This window comes from Argiope bruennichi, chromosome 11, assembly GCF_947563725.1.
Source record: "Argiope bruennichi chromosome 11, qqArgBrue1.1, whole genome shotgun sequence".
Lineage (NCBI taxonomy): Eukaryota > Metazoa > Arthropoda > Arachnida > Araneae > Araneidae > Argiope > Argiope bruennichi.
Window position 1 is genome coordinate 92296533 of NC_079161.1, and position 17689 is coordinate 92314221.

The 17689-nt window shown below is 33.0% G+C and overlaps 1 protein-coding gene across 1 annotated transcript in view; it reads right to left on the reverse strand.

Annotated features, from left to right (window-relative positions):
• LOC129956871 (transforming growth factor-beta-induced protein ig-h3-like) overlaps nt 1–17689 on the reverse strand; it is a 100771-nt gene that overhangs the window by 14505 nt on the left and 68577 nt on the right. Inside the window, exons 3-6 of the mRNA XM_056068843.1 lie at nt 11474–11538; nt 7781–7929; nt 4439–4618; nt 1922–2222 (exon numbers count right to left, since the gene is read on the reverse strand). Coding sequence (XP_055924818.1) covers nt 1922–2222; nt 4439–4618; nt 7781–7929; nt 11474–11538 — 695 coding nt within the window. The remainder of the gene's footprint in view (nt 1–1921; nt 2223–4438; nt 4619–7780; nt 7930–11473; nt 11539–17689) is intronic.

The following is a 17689-nucleotide window of genomic DNA, read 5'->3' on the forward strand; positions in this document are numbered from 1 at the left end:
ACCCTAGTGTAGCTTTAAAATGGTAGCACTAGTTTAGTCTCTAAACTGATGCTTCGTAGTACGGAGAAAAAAAACTGAATTTTCATTTTTGGGAGATGTTTGTTCGACTATTTAAGATATGTTGCTACATTCGGATTGAATTCTTTAAAAAATATTATAAATTTGTAATATTTGTGAATTTTTACATAATAGAGATTAAAAGGCATCAGTGAAAAATGTTTTTTAAAAATTTCAAAAAAAAAAAATGTAAGATTTTTGGCTAAAAAAACGTGTCAAGTAGTCACCTCTATTGAAGAGTTTGCCCGATGATTTAATCATTTGACAAACTCCTCCCAATAACGTAAATAAAAATGTTTCCTAGTTCCTGTACTAAAAAAAGTTTCACAACACATTAAACATTAAAAGAGTTATAGAATATATTTAAATGAACAGAATAGTTATTCTGTAGTTCAGAAACTGCAGTACATATTGAAAAATTCAATATGTTCGGCAATTCAAATTTTACTCATAAATACTGAATTATTAGTAAGTTTTTAATGAAGGTTTTAAAACTTAAATATGTAATGTTTCATTAATGAAAAAACATAAAGATAATAAAAGCATTGGGTATATAAGGCAGTTTTTAATATGGAAATTAAAATTTTCTTTTATAAACACGTACTTATGTAGAATTCCAAAGATTTCTCTCAAATTTCTTACACACAAACATAAATCAATGTGTTCAATATTTGAATGACAAATATGTAAATAAGCCCTTTAACCAAATGACATTAAAAAAGTATTTGAAAGGTATTTTTTTTATTTTTTATAGATATTTTATTTGAAGATATGGAATATTTATAAGAGATTCCCGCTTTCACGATCTGGTTGTTTGAGACGAAAAAATCGGTCAGATACTTATTTCCGTTCAAACATTCACTCCGTTTGTTTGTTTTTTGCCGGGGGGGGGGGGATCAAACATGAATAAACATTGTATAATTTCTCTTGCATTGTTTTTTGCAAATTTCGAATGTTCAAATCGTTTGGAGTATAGTTCTACCTATTTTGAAATATGCCGGTTGATTTGCTTCCAAATGTTGCAGCTATTAAGAACAAGGCTGGAATTTTTCCAGGTGCCCTTCCGCAATTTAAATACTTTCGTAGCCAACTCATTCGTAAACAAAGGTAAACTAAGAATTTCGCAAGGTGCTTTCTTTGTCTGTAAACAGGTGATAAAGGAGCCAAAAAAGTGTCTACATACACGAGTAAAAATGCAAGACCGACGTTTAGGAAATTAAAATTTTTTACAGTTACATCCTTTCTATTATGAAACGAAGGGTTGTTGGCGAGTATTGTAACAATGAATAAAGCGTTACTTGCGGTTACGTCAAATTCAATATTCCATCTGCAAATTTTTAAAACGTTCTTTTTTTTCTTTTTTTTTTTTTTCGTATTTCAGATTAAGAAATTTAATATATTGTGAGTTGCTTCGATATTTCATAGGAAACATTTTATTCCAACTACCAAAATATTTCATTCTACATTTAAATTTAACGACTATTTCTATTATGTTTTTATTTATATTTTTGTTAAACTTTATAAGCCTTTGAAGATCTACTGGATCGCTGTGGATATAGGTTAGATTTAATACCAATTAAATCTGTGAGCCTTGACTTTTATAGCTCCGTGACAGGATATAGAAACGCTTGAACTCAAGTACTAATAAACATATCGCCAATATTCCAGTATTTTCGGGAACTTTCGTTTTTGTCGCCAAATGGCCTCCCAGTCAATCGTCAAGGCCGGAGCACATTGATCTGGTATCTATTCAACAACCATTAAGATATCTGTAAAACTCTCTTCCTTACCATAAAACCAACAGCCCAGGGAAGCAATGTTATAAATTCGCAATACTATTTCAATTAAATCCATTTCTTCTTACCCAGCCTAGCTTCTGGATCACCGGTGATTCGATCCATCTCTTCAGCACTGATACTCTGGAAAGCTTCATCGTCCGGGGCGAAAACGGTAAAGGGACCACCTCCCCTCAACTCGTTCACGTAATTGGAACGAAGCATCATCTGAGACAGCTCCCGGAAGCGGCTGTCGGTGAAGAGGGCTTCGGCAAGGGTGGGGGCCCCATTGGCAGGTGCAGGTACCAGAACTTTGTCGATCAGGTGGACGATGCCGTTTGTAGCCTGCTGGTCACGGCGCACCATGGGGGCACAGTTCACGGAAGTCATCTAAAAAAATTAAAGGCATAAAGTATGAATGCATTTTTGGAATTTCAGTAAGCATCAGATTAAAGACAGCTCTCTTCTTTCTTTGTATGTTTTTGAAGGTATAGACCGACAGGCAATTAACCAATTGTTAGATTTAGCTCAAAATTTGATAGGTACCTAGACTATACATGTTACTTCTGTATATCGAATTTTATCTGTTGGCTCCTCATTTCGTAGTTATCGCATTAAATTATATCCGATCAGCCGGACAGACAGATTTCCTTTGAATGGATTTTGCTCAAAATTTTATAGAAATCTACAAATTTGGTATAATGACCTTTTCCCAATTTCATCCATCTAGCTCAAAGCGTTTTTGAATTATTTTTGTCACAGACAGCCAAACAGACGGTCATTTTTCAAAAATGTGTTTCTCGAGCTCAGGAAGTTCTAAAACGAGCAGATTCGTCAAAACCTCGAGTTCAGATTTTTTGACGATTACTATACTTTCTCTATACTAAGTATACAAGACAGTAAAAATAATAATATTAATAATAAATTCTCAAAAGAAACTATTCTGCTATTATAATGGGAAACCGATGCTTACTTTTTAAATGAATTCGGTCCTACAATTCTTTCGATACAATTCTTTCCAAAGAACTATATTCTGCACATTTAAATAAATAAATTTAAAAAAAGATGATGATCTGAATATATATTTTATAATGATTTTAAAACGAACTGACAATATTTTTTTTACTAATATCCAATGTATTATTTTTTTTCGCAGTTATTTGCATTTTTCGTAATTTCCTTTTGGACTTTTGTTTACCTTTTTTCTGTCATGGTATTTATTTTAATGCCAGGTTTACACTCGGCCAGTTACAAGGCGGCAGCGCATGCGCAGAAAAGGACTGATTTATGCTTTCCACAACTTCATAAGATAGATTCAGGCATTTCATGCTTGGCTGCAAATTGCCGTCTGAATGTTTCTTTTTCACTTCTTATCGCATTAAAATAATATTTATACAAAAAATGATGATAAAATAAAAAAACGTCTACATACCTAAATTTGTATAAACTATAGAAAAAAATGGCAAATAAAATGAAATAAAAATACATCTTCGCATCAGAAAGAGCAAAAAATGTCGGAATCTATGATAAGTGATCAATTTTTTTACGCCAAAAAAAAAAAAAAAAAACCCCGCCAAATTCTACAAACGCATGCGCAGTAAGAAAAAAATGCAATACAGCGGCTTGTAGTTGTCCCGTTGGGAAAATGACTTGCCATTGACTGAACCGCATTTTTCAGCCTTTCTATGCATGCGCTGTTTACTGGCCATCTTATAACTAGCCGTGTGTTAACCGAACATAAGAAAGAAAAAAAAAAATGTTTCATATTTTAGTTTGTTTTTTATAATTTTAAATTGGCAACACGCATTCAGATGTATTACTTTCTTTGATACTTTTAATGATACTGATATTTTAACGATGTTTATATATTAAAGAGCTTAACTGAGTTTTATAGAAGCTTAGTGGACAGAATTTGATCTAATAGTGAAATTAGCGTTTTTATGGAATCCATCGTGTGATCTTTGGTGACTTTTGGGACGATTAATCTTTGGGATGTGGTTAATATCCAAAAATATAATTTCTCAACCGATTGGAATAAAATTTTGTGACAAAATTATATATAGTTGAATCTAATCTTGACCCTTTGTCGGTCAGCACGCACTTTCACATTCATATAAATGTAGTAACTAAAGGAAAAAAATCGAACTCTTAAATAATTGAAAATTTTATTTAAATTTATGAATACAATCAAAGATCTATATCAATCGGGTTGGTTTTAATCGGTCGTAAAAAATGTGTCCAAAATACATATTCGATTTCCGAGTACTTGTGTATTAACCGTATGCCAAGGATTAAATAGCCAAAGATCGTACAATTCAGTAAAAATACTAGATTCACGCCATAGATCTATAATTCGTAAGTATTGTTCGCCAGTGCCATGCAAGGCATTTGCGGTCTTGACTAAAGTCCCCAATTTTATACGGGGATAAGAGGATAGCACTTTTAATAGGGACTATGCGAGAAAGTTTTGGGGGGTGACTGCTGATTTAAAGTTCTTTTTTGAGCTTTAAATATTTTCAATATGTCATTAATATTCATGTTATGTTCGCCAGATGCACACTGTGTCAATCTCGTATATAACAACAAAATTACAAAATAATACTCACCCCGTGGTTGTACTTGTTGATGCGCAGCTTTGCCCCATTATTCAGTGTCTCGACCTCCTGCTCCCCTCGAAAGTCTTTGGAATGTAACTTCCTGCCGCTGACCACGTGGTTCAGGAGGAATGGGGACTCCCTCTCCAATAAGCTCACCCTCAAGGATTCCTGGTCGGCAGGGCTCAATTGCTGCATAGAACAGAATGTATTATGGGTAGATTCCTCATAGAAAAACGAACTGATTGAAATTGTTGTCAAGACACGACAATGAAAAAACATTTCTGTAGATTTTTCCCGATCATGATCTCTAAAATCAACTATATATATATGTATATATATATATAGTTGATATATATATATATATGTGTATATATATATATATATATATATATATGTGTGTGTGTGTGTGTGTGTGTGTGTGTGTGTGTGTGTGTGTGTGTGATGATATTTTTTTAAACTCTTAATTTAATCCAAATTAATTTCCAAAACTTTATCTTCTTAATTTATAGCCCATCTTTACTTCATTCTAAAATATTCTCTAATTTCGTGATCCAATTCCACTTCCACTAATTAATCCCTTTGCAAAACTCACTAATTAATCCCTTTGCAAAAATAATGCGCCATCAGTACTACGTATCAAATGAAAGTGATAACTTTTGTACTCTTCAAAAGGTTTCAAAGGTCACACGTGTATTGAATTGGCGCCTGGCCAGAAATCCTATGTTATACATATAAGACTAATGATCATTTGTTCATCCCTTTTAGCCTTCTGTTTTTGTGCTGCACTGTGCCTTTTTGTAAATAATCATGTTTGCCTTCCGAGAGAGAATAAAACGGAATTAAAAATACCAAGTCTCTTCACTGCTTCGAACCTGCATTCTACTTAAACCAAAAATATGTTATATATATATATATATATATATATATATATATATATATATATATATATATATATATATGATATATATATATATATATAAAGCTTTATATATATATATATATATATATATATATATATATATATATATATATATATATATATATATATATATATATATATATATATATATATATATATATATATAAGCATGATTTTTTACAAGAAGGCGCAGCGCGGCACAAAAGCAGAAGTAAAGAAGGAAGAAGGGACTAACAAATGATCACTAGTCTTATATAAGATAGGATTTCCGGCCTCGTGCCGACGGAATACATACATTGAAGCAGGGAAGGGCAACGGAAGTATCACTTTCATTTGACATCCTGGTACTGATGGCGCATTAGTTTTACAGAGGAATTAATTAAACCGGAAGTGGAATTGGATCACGAAATAAGAGAATATTTTTAGAATGAAGATACTATGGGCTAATATATATATATATATATATATATATATATATATATATACGCACACACACATACATACATATATAAAGAGAGAGAGAGAGAGAGAGACAGATAGGTAAATAGATAGAGGAAGTTAAATAGATAGATAGATAGAGACAAACAGATGTTGTTAACATGATAACTGGAGTACATTTATTTGGATTTTAACCAATTAAGTGCGTTCTACATGTATACACGTCGATCTTAATCTTCATTTTGGCGCGGTTGATGTGTCATTTTTTATGAATGAAATGTTATTCTCTTCATTATGATGTTTTGTAAAGTTTAGTATGCAACCATTTGCATAGCATTCGACGTATATGTTGTGCATCATGGGTCGACTTTAAAAAGAGGGATTTGAGGGACTTGAAAAAATTAATTATGCAATTACTAGTTAGTCTATCTTTATATGTTGGAAAGAGAATAAAAATCTTGCATGAGTTGGTAGATGGGCTGGCTCAAAGGTGGAGGTAACGGTGGTGTTTAAATTTTTATTGACCCATAACTTCCAAACGATTGAGGTTAGAAAAATAAATCAAATTGGGCGAATAAACGTCACATTAAATTGAACAACTTTTATGTTAAATTTTTTTCGGAAGCTGCAAAAAATTAGAATTAATGGGCTGAAAAGGGATGCTCAATCCTTATCTTCGACTATTTTTAACGTCATTTATACTATCACATTTAAATGAATAGAAAAATAAATATTATACACTTTCTTTCTTTCCTTAAATTGAAATTCTGTAAATGCATGTAGTCTGAAATTTAATAACGTGAAGAAAACAAATTGAATAAAAATAAAAGAACTGAAAGTTGTGTTGCAACACAAAAATGATCCTATTTAAAACATTTCAGAAGCTGCATGTGCTTTAGTTCTTTTAAATATATTTTATCATAATTATTTATTTTTTGTGATAGTATATATATTATTTTCAATTATAATAAATCCTTTTAAGCTAAAATATTTATTATTTCATATTCTAAAATAAAAATCTCGTCCATTTTACAATCATTGAAAGAACATGAAAATAACAGTAGATTATTGATACCTGTGGTTTCTATAATATATTCCATAACATTCCAAATGAGAGGGAAAATGACGAAAAATCGCTTCAAAATGAGCTCATTCTTCTCTTCGCGCTCTTTGGTACGTGCTTTACTTCACATTTTCGAAAATATAATGATTCACAGATACTTACTCAACCCCAAAAGGATATCGAAGACAGAAATTTTAATCTACAGCAGCAACTTTTTGAAGGGAACAGGATTTGAAAATATTTCTTTCCAAAAGTCCGATGCTCCCGTGACGCAAATCCGCCGTAACACAAAGGTGTGGCGTTCGGAAAAGAGAAAAATCTAACGCAAGCGCACGTATTCGTCGTTCTTTCCGAATGAGTTAATAACATAGGATTAATAACATTATGATGGCCCATCCCCGTTTCTAAACATAAAGTAATGCTCATGTCTAAAATTCACAACATCATTATCTCTATTCATAGAGTGTCTGTATTTCATGAAACAGATTATGTTGTTGTGACTTATGGCACTTTACAAGCACGCTGACAATTATCTATCATCGATTTAAGCCGAGTGAGCGTCTCTTGTTTTTACAGTAGCGCCAACTAGGGCCAAGAGTACGACTTAGCTACTCACGCGGCGAAACCCTTTTTAAGAGGCGGACTCCATTCATGCATTTCATCCACAGATCGTAATTTAGACCCGAATCAGAGAACGTTCAACTCTGAATCAGTATTCCTAGTGACATTAATCTCGACATGGAGGACTTTGTGACCACGACAGACAGACCAGCCACCACACGCACGGAGAGTCTTCGACCGGCGGGGTTCGAATTGATAACCTAAGGATTGCGAGAACAATTCCTTACCAACCAGGATACCTCGGCTTCCACAGATTATGTTGCGAAGATGAAAACTTAGAAAAGCAGAATTTTGTGGTGGAGGATCATACCTCGAAAGCTTCGTTGGTGGGTGCGAAGAGGGTGATGACTTCCCCGGGTCTTCTCAGCCGCTCCGTCAAACCAGCTTCGTTGAGGTAGTCTACGAAAACTGTGGCTCCCAAATCCCGAGCTGTCCTAACTACGTCCGTCATAGGCTTCACTGTAAAAAAAAAGTCCGGAATGGATTGTACAAACAGCCTTAGAGTATAGTATACAATTTTCTATGAAATTGATTACACTTGTTGATTAAAAATCTGTAATATTGGCGTAAAGAGAGAAGATCAAATTTCATCCAATAAGAGCTCAAAACGTTTTTAAGTTCATTTTTAGACAGACAGGTATAATCGGAAAGAATGTGCTTTTCGGATTCAGAGATGAATCGAAATTTCGAGATCGAATGTTTTGCTAATTACCATAATATGTTCTTTTTGTGCATATTTTATATTGGAGAACTTAAGAAAATCCATCGATTCAAAAGATGTTAAAGTATTCGTTCGTAAAAAAAAGTATTGCAAGTATTGTACACAAAGAGAATAATTGCTATAGTCAAGAAATTCGAATTGGAAGTTTTATCCAAATGTCATGTTTCAGTCACACACACACCCCTCCGAGTATGGAAAACAAACTTTTTGAAATGATGTCAGTCAATTTCTAAACAAAATAGTAGTACTGTAGATTTGTAACTGTAGTAATAACTGTAGATTTGTAACTGTAGTAATAACTGTAGATTTGTCTCAAATTTTGAACAAAATACATTCAGAGGAAGTCTTTTTGTACGAATGACCGAATACAACGAAAGACGATGGCTACAGAATTTAATAAGTTGTATGGATGAACTTTCGTGTAAAGGTTTGACATCTAAATTGCACATCTGTATCAAATTTTGAACGAAAACCATTCAGTGTTTATAGATATGTATTCAGATTGTTTATAGATATGTACATTTGTACATATGCAAACGTGATAAATCAAGACTTAGATAAATGACATTTAGTTTGTTCTCAAGTCATTAACATTGTAATTCTGAGTTAAACTTTGGCTTTATTGCGTCGATAAAAAGCCGTCTAAAATGCATACTCAGTTTTCTTCACTATATTATGGCATACAAAACACTCATATGCGGGACTCTAAAAATAAAAATCTGAGTACTCATTTAGTTCACAACTTTCAATGAAGTCAACAATTTTAAATGGGGGAGGGATAGCACCTTAAGTAGGGAGTATGCAATAAAGTTTCTTGGAGACCATCCCCCCCCTGGCATTTGCTTAGTGAAATAAGATCTTTAAAACCATTTATATTGGTGAATCGTAATCTAGCTTCTTTTGTTGCATACGATAATGTAATAGAAGTTCATTCGTGCCGAGTTGTATTTAAATTAACTTCCAAAAATGTATTGAAAATTTTCAAAGGCAGTTTCAATTAAAAAAAAAAGAAATTGTAAGGAGATAAAACTGATATTATTAAGAAGTTTTTTTTTTTTTTTTTGAATTTTTAAGTGATTGTAGAAATGATTTTTGTTTAATAATATACACCGACGTTAAAAGGAAAAAAAAAAGAATTAAAATTTTAAATAATTTTTATTGTAAAGTTTTGTTATCCCTTTCCTTAATGAGCTCCTCTACTTAAGAATTAACTTAACCTCAAATTTTGTAATTCTAAGTCCAATAATCTGCCCTGTAAAGTTTATGAAGGATTTTTGCATCATATGCATCAAATCATGCCATTTATAGACAGTGCCTTACTTTTAATAATTTTATCATGTTAAAAAAAAATTTATTATTTTATTACGGAAATATGTCAAACATTCGGATCCTAGTTGAAATAAAAATACTGGAATATTTGTATAGTTTTGAAATACAGAGCTACGGAATGAATAATATATTGCTATTTAAAATCCTTCTGTGAATATACGATGAGAAATCTATATAACGGATACAACATTTTTTTCAAGTAACACTAAGTATAGATAGCAAAATAGATACATAAGAAAATACATAAGTGTGTTTATTGTTGTTTCAGAAATCAACAACACGCACGGAAACAGCAAATCATTGTTGAAAATCCCAACGGCACAATATCTCAGAGTGCAGCTAGAGAGCTCGCTCAGCGATTGCACTCCAAAAAGAGAATTCAAGAGACTCTCTTTAGTCTTTGGCTCTATTTAGGTTTTCCTTAAATGTAAAAAAGCAAGTTTCTTCAGTTGTAGAAGTTTATAAAATCCTCTATTTGTGTCCGAACTTTGAGGCAATCTATAATTTTGTTGATAAGGCTATGCTCCAAATTTCATTTATCTAAATCAATTTAGTTACTCGAAATGACACACACCGAAAAGACACTCGACCCTTTAACAATTTGGGTCATGAATTTTATAAGGATCTTACGATTCTAATGTTAAATCTATAAGTTTAGTTTTATCCGTTTAGCTGTTTTCATTTTTGAGCTATCGTAGAGACGCAGGAACATGAACAAACACAGTTCTCATGGACATTCAGAATTTGGCAGAAATCCCTAAATATGTGAAAAAGACTCATATCAAATTGCATACTTGTTTTTGATTTTTCACGTTCAAGCTAACATAATAATGTTGGAATTAGGGCTATCTGCATTCCATTAGAAATAATTCCGATATGCTATAATGGTGCAAAAAATGTCTGTCTACATTTCATTAGCTGTAATTCTATCATATCATCATGTTGGACGTATCTCTATTTGTGTTCTGTTAAGCATCATTTCAACCTTTTTTTCTTTCTACGAAGAGGTCATAAGAGCTCAGATTCACCGAGGTAGATCTTTTGACTATTAAATACTTTCTCTTTGTTGCTTCATTAGGTAGAATATAACACTGTTGACCACTCCTGTTATTGCATATAGATATACGTTGGGCAATCTTCTCAAACAAATAACTTCAGGCACCAAACCTTAGATGAATCATTAACGCACCCTTTTTATTCCTCCGTTGAAGAGCAAAACCTTTTTAGTTATCAAATTAAACTACACTGGTGCCCAAAATTTACGAACATATTTTTCGAAATTTTTCAAAACGAATCGTAATTATTTTAAAAATTGATATTCTATGACCTTTGGAAAAGGCTCGATAAAACCAAGCTCCTTTCAAACATTTTAAGAACTCACTTTTTAAAAAAAGAAAACATGAAACTTTATTGGTTCTTTTTTTAATGTGAAATTCCCATCTGTAGAAGCTTGATTGTAGCAGAAAATTCGCACAACTGACTGAAAAGTTAACCTAATTTATTACAGAAAAAATGAGCTATTTATATCGGTTAGTAGATGAATTAAGGTAGACAGCAGTCTGCTGGTTGTTGTTGGCAGAGGTCATTGTGAAGCGAAAGTCATTCATTAGTCAAGATGGTATCACACCTGGAAGATGCTCCAAGAATGCTGAAGAGCTATTGCTACTTTCTGACGACCAATATTTGGAATTAAATGTTACTTTTCGGAATATTTATGTACTGTAAATATGATTTCTATACAATAATTTGCTACGTTGCTATTAAGGACAAACGTGAAAATTACGATTAATTTAGAATCTAATTAAAATTTCGAAAAGAAATTCTTGCTGAACGCATTCAACTAAACTTGCGTGTCATGTCTCAAAATTTCAGATCTATAGAGTTTTTTATTGTAGAACTTTGGGTGAGTAAACATGAGGAGTTATTCAATTTAGAGACAACAAGGGAACTTACCGCCCATGCAGCCACCATTTCTCCCAACTTGATGGAATCCTTCGCAGCATTCGTATCGAAGGACACTGCAAGAAAAAGAAGCTATAAGTTTACTTGCAAAACAAAAGAAAATAGAAATAAATTTATAAACATAAATTACATAAGTAGCGATACATCTGCTTGTTTTGGAAACTGGTATAGCGCTTGAAGATAATTAGAGGAAGATTTCGTTATACTTCATAAATAAGCAATGTACTAGCAACATCGGTGATTAGTTGCTCGCCTACGCTGTTAACCCTTTAAAGGACCATTTTTTTATAGTCATATTATGTTAAAATATTTTTAGGCTTGAAATTAGAATAAGAAAAGGGATTCATTTAGTTTATTAGATAAATTTAATTTGATTCATTAATTAATTTGGTTAATTAATAATTAAGTAACAAATCAAGACACATCTTTTTGTCTGAGATAAAGAACTGAAGCATCTAAGTTTCTGACTTATTAAAAAAATTTGTCAGAACTTATGCCAACCTACATAATTTCATACAAAGATTGATAAATTTAGTGGGAAGCATACTTCCCACGGCCCTAGAAAGGGTTAATGTAAGTGGTTCAAGCTATAAGATAACAAATCTAACAGAAAAGGTTTATTCACGAAATCAAAGAAATAGACAAAGGTAAAAAGACATTGGCAGTACTAATAGGGTGTGTCTCATAAGTTTGTTTCTTATTTCTAATATGAAGTGAATACATAATATTTACTGTTTAAGATATTATATATTTTGTTATATAAGAACCCTTTTGCTCTATTATCTTCTTCCATCTCTCTGGAAGCCTCATTATGCCTTCTTTCAAAAATTGTTGTGTTCTGGACAAGAAATAATCATCGAGATGCGCTTTTATTTCGCTGATGGATTTAAAGCGCTTATCGCGAAGAAAATTTTTTAAGGGCAGAAAGAAGTGATAATCAGATGGAGCGAGATCTGAAGAGTATGCAGGATCCGGTAAAATATCCCAATTAAACTGTAAGAGCTTTTCTTTTAAGACTAATGCAACGTGTAGTCTCGCGTTGTCGTGATGAAAAACAATGCCTTGTCTGTTCATTAATTCTGGCTGGTTTTTTGCTTGCTTTTGGCAGCTTTCAGCTTGATCAAGATAATGGCATTATTTCGTAGAATTTATTATTTCACCTTGAGGAAAGGGCTCGTAGAAAATTACGCCTTTCCAATCCCACCAAATTGACAATAGAACTTCTTTGGGATGTAGTCCCGGCTTTGCGACAGTTGAAGACCTATTGTCCTTGTACCGATGACATAAACGGCTAATAGATAAACCTGCATGTTTGCACCAGCAGAGCCATACAAGGCCCTTCATACGAGCGGTGAGAAGGAAACTTTTGGGACACCCTAATACTTCACCACATTGTCACCATGGTTGTTGAAACATGTATGCCTTCGGTAAACCAATTCATCCAAGCCGGCTTAGAAGAAATCAGAATCCAAGTTGCGGAACCATATACCACCTACGATTTCGAAACGTAATGTTATCCTATGCAGAAAAATTACATTGAGCGTCTCTTGTTAATTATTACGTGTTTTAATGAAATCAAGTGTAATTGATAGATGGAATAAAAACTCGGGGTTTTAACCTAGGGAATTTTTTTTTCCACTTTTAAAGGTACAGTACACTCCCGATTATCCGCGGACGGGTTATCCGCAGAGCGGATTATCCGCGCCTGCTGCACTAAGTTTTTTTTTTTTTTTTTTGCTTCCAAGCAAAGAGAAAATGCTTCCAAAGCAAGAAACAAACACAAATGACTGATTTCTTCAAAAAGGTGTCGTTTTACAGTTATGCTTTTGTAATTACATAATACATTTCAGTATCAAAACAGTACATATGTATTGATTTTTCTGTGTATCCTTGACGCCTCTCGTAAGTACAAAGCACTTTTCTGTTTTCATTAACAAAATGCATTTTAGGTTAGTTTTGAGTGATATACTAAAATATTAAGCGTTAGTTAAACATTTCCTGCTGTTTATTTTACGTTTTATTGTATAAAACGATTTTTCAAAGTTGGAATGACTGTTTTCTCTTTTGCTATACCCGTTTTTAGCTTTTTTCGGATTATCCGCGATTTTTGTTATCCGCGGCGGCCGCGCCCCCCAATTCCGCGGATAATCGGGGTGTACTGTACTTTCAAATATTTATTAAATGTGGGGAAAAAAACTCTAATATCTAAAATAAAAATAGAATGATAAGAACTTCCGTTTTGATGTCTTCTTTCTGATGAATATTTCAAATTCCTTCAAAAAAATGTATAAAAGCTATATTTTGATCATATTATTTGAAAATTATTGTTCACTTTCCCTAATAATCTTTTAATCCCGTTAATTTCGCAAAGGAATGCACAGTAATTCCTCCCTCTGACCGATCATTGATTGTTACATTTATTCTCCTGGTCTTCTCTACATTGTAAAATCTTCCCCACAACGAGCAAATTTTTTACAGCATTGGTTTTAAAAAGGTCTTTCTTTTTCACAAGAGTTTAGGACAGCAAAGGTTTGGTGGTAAGATGTCGGCTTCCTTATTGGAGGGTTCCAAGTTTGAAATCCTATTCCTCCGAAGAACCACCGTGTAAGTGGGCTTGGTACACTCTAAATCTATGGGACCAAATGTTTTGCCGCTGATGTGGTGCGAAAACGTGGAAATGGGTGGCTCGAGTCATCTGTCCGGTTCAAAATTCCGAATTCCGTCCCAAAATATCCCAAGTGATACTTTAAAACGAGACGTTAATGTAACAAAGCTGAATTAAACGTTTCACGAGTATCAGGGGAAGCACTCACATTTCATCCCCTGTAAAGACGTGATGCAGGAAAGAAACACCTTGTGACAGATATGTAAATAACTTTTGTGCCATAAAACACATACAAACTCACAAACTGCTCCTTTAACGTCACTACATAGAGTTATAACGCAAAAAAGGGTTGTCTGATCTTCCCTCAACTTTTTTAATGTTATCAGTATAAAATAACTTGTATAGATTTCATTTAATATAAACAGATGCGTATTCATTATAACAGAACTATCGTCATATTTTTGAAAGTTTAATATACGACGACATCATATTTTTAAATCAAACCCCACCGGAGAGCGACATCCTAAAAATGGGAATGAAAAGCTTCCAGTATGGTGGTTGGTTCAAACTTCTCTAATGGGCAAAGCAATGGTTTGGAATTTGTATTCTTCATACCAGTAACGTAGCATATCTCCTACGGAAGAGACTATACCGTGGCATGTGAGGGTCATTAGAATTCAACCATAGTTGTCTCAATGATGATGGTTATTCAGTTTACTCCAGACACTAAAGCAAGGCAAGGGTAGCTCTTTTACATTTCTTTTCAATTTACTGACACTTATTTTTGTAATGAAAAATATTTCAAAAGCATTCAAATTTCGGATAATTCTGAACTTTATACTTTTTAAGCAGGTTTAGTAATCTCAAAATACTATTTTTATATATTTGGCGGATTTCTACGCTGGAGAGTTCGTAGCATAAAATTGAATCGAATTTTAAAATTATATAATTAATATTTTTTTTATCAGATTCCCGTCGAGAGAAACTAGTTTGTAAATCACATATTCTAATTCATTTCATCTTCCAGAAATGTTTAATTTTGCGGGTATTGTTTTAATTATTTTTCAATTCTTAATCCTGACAGACATAAACATACGACATGTTTCTATGTTTGGAAATGACGCATATTGGGTAAAAAGAGACGCGTGATCCATAACCCCAGCATGTGAAGGCCAAGCCTTGTCATATAATTACTTCAAGAATATTTTCATAGAAACGCATTGTTCACTTTAAAACTCTCAACAAAAGTCTCGACGTCCTTGACCGAACCCATTCATTAAATGATAAAACTGTAATCTTCCGAAGATTATTCACACGGGCACAGCATATTCGGTCAGAAATTTTGAGGAAATAAATACAGGTTTTGAGCTTTACTGCGAGAAAATTACTATATTTTTTTCTGTTTTGTTACTTCTTTTTTGATCATACCAATAAACTCACTACTTGTAACGCCTTGCTTTACAGGAAAATTTTTAATTTATCTTCGAAAATGTTTCGATTAAAGTAAGAAAAAGATCCTTAGGAATTCGTTAAAAAATTCATTACTCGTAATGCTTTACTATCACACTGAAATGTCCAATTTATTGCCAAAAATGTTTCGATTTAAGAAAGAAAAAGATGCTTAGGAATTCGTTAAAATGAATTCATTGCTCGTAATGCTTTGCCTTTATACTGAAATGTTCAATTTATTGCCAAAAATATTTCGATTTAAGAAAGAAAAAGATCCTTAGGAATTCGTTAAAATAAATTCATTACTCGTAATGCTCTGCCTTTATACTGAAATGTTCAATTTATTGTCAAAAATATCTCGATTTAAGAAAGAAAAAGATCTTTAGAAATTTATTTTTACCTTCTAGTATAGAAAGTGTGCAGAGAGAAAATCTTTTAATCATTCGAAACATTTCAGAGCTAAATACCCATGAACTTCTACATTTTAAGTTTCCCTGAATCTGAAATATACATTTTTACCTCGTCATATGCATACGAAATCTAGAAAGAGGAAATATTATAATTATTAGAACATTCCATTGCGACCTTTTGCAGAATTTCAATAACCCTTGAATCCCAAAAACGTATTTTAAGAATTATGTAGACCTGACTGTGAACACCATAGCCCCGAAATACTTTAATCTAGACAGATGAAATTTGGTATATGATCTTTACACCAAAATTGTAAATTCTTATCCAAAATTTTCAGCAAAATATTTACACAGAAAGTTTGTCTGTCCGCCTGATCGAATATAAGTTAACACAGTAACTACAAAACGAAGAGAGATAGATAGATAAGATTCAGTACACAAATTTAACAACTATAGTGTACATACATCAAATTTTAAGGCAAATCAAATAATGAGTGAACCGTCTGTTTACCTGCACTTTCGAAACCATAATTTAAATAGATCAAATTTGGTGCAGGATTTTATGACTACAAGTGTAGTTTTGTTTTTGTTTCAATCGGCTGAGAAAAATGGGTGTAAAATACAAATTCGATTTTCCGATACTATTAACGGCATGCCAGGGATTCATTGCCAACGATCGCACGATAGGTTCAGTAAAAATAGTAAATTAACTTCAAAAGTTTATATTTCGTAACTATCGTATTTTGATATCATGTCAGGTATTTTTTGTGATAACAGCTTTATTAAAGAGTGTGAGAGAAAATTTTGGAAATACCACTGCCACTTGTTTAATCAAGGTAGACTGATAGCTGATAAGGAGACTTTGATACCTAACGATGTCCTGATCTTGAAGGCGAAACCGAAATGGTGGCCGAAACTATGTGAAAACGAATTCAAAATCACAAATTTCTGAATTCAATGAATCCGCTGTCGATCATTCGAATGGATTCTATGCCACAAACAAGATGATCTACAGATGACACGAACACAATGCCCCAAGAATGTAATCACAAACACAAAACGTAAAGAACTAGATAGATCAAATTTGGTGAACAGGTTACCACCAAAAATACAGATTCATATCAAATTTAGAACCAAAAAGGAGAAGAAGTTTACTGTTTGTCGGTTTATGCTTTCGCATGCATATTAAAATACTAACTGGAAAATATTGCTTAAATGAAATTTGATATGGGATCCTTGTGACTACAATTGTAGTTCTGAGTCAAATATTCGCTTCGATCATTTAGAAAAAAAGTGTGTTAACCGCAGGTTAAAGTGCATTAACTGTAGGCTTGCAATGAATCACCAAAGATCGTAATCTAGGTTTACTCCATAGGTCGATATTTCGTAACTAGTATTCGCCGTACATTTAATACACACGTGCTTTTTTCTCTTTTTTTTTTTTTTTTTACAATTTTTATGTGTGTGTGTGTGTGTAGCTCTCATGTGTGTGATTCTTTAAATAAAAATCTGAGCATTATTGATATGCATTAACGACCTTGTCCAAAATACCTTAAACCTTTAAGTGGCTACTCCGACCCTCCGTGAGGCACACGGAAAAATCTGAATGACTTGACCACCAAAACAGCAACACTGGCGGGAACTGTGATTGAGTGATGAGAAATGGCCATCACTGCTCACGTTACAACATGAAGTACGTCCCGTCATCGACGGGAGGAGCCAGACCTCCACCTTTTTCTGTAC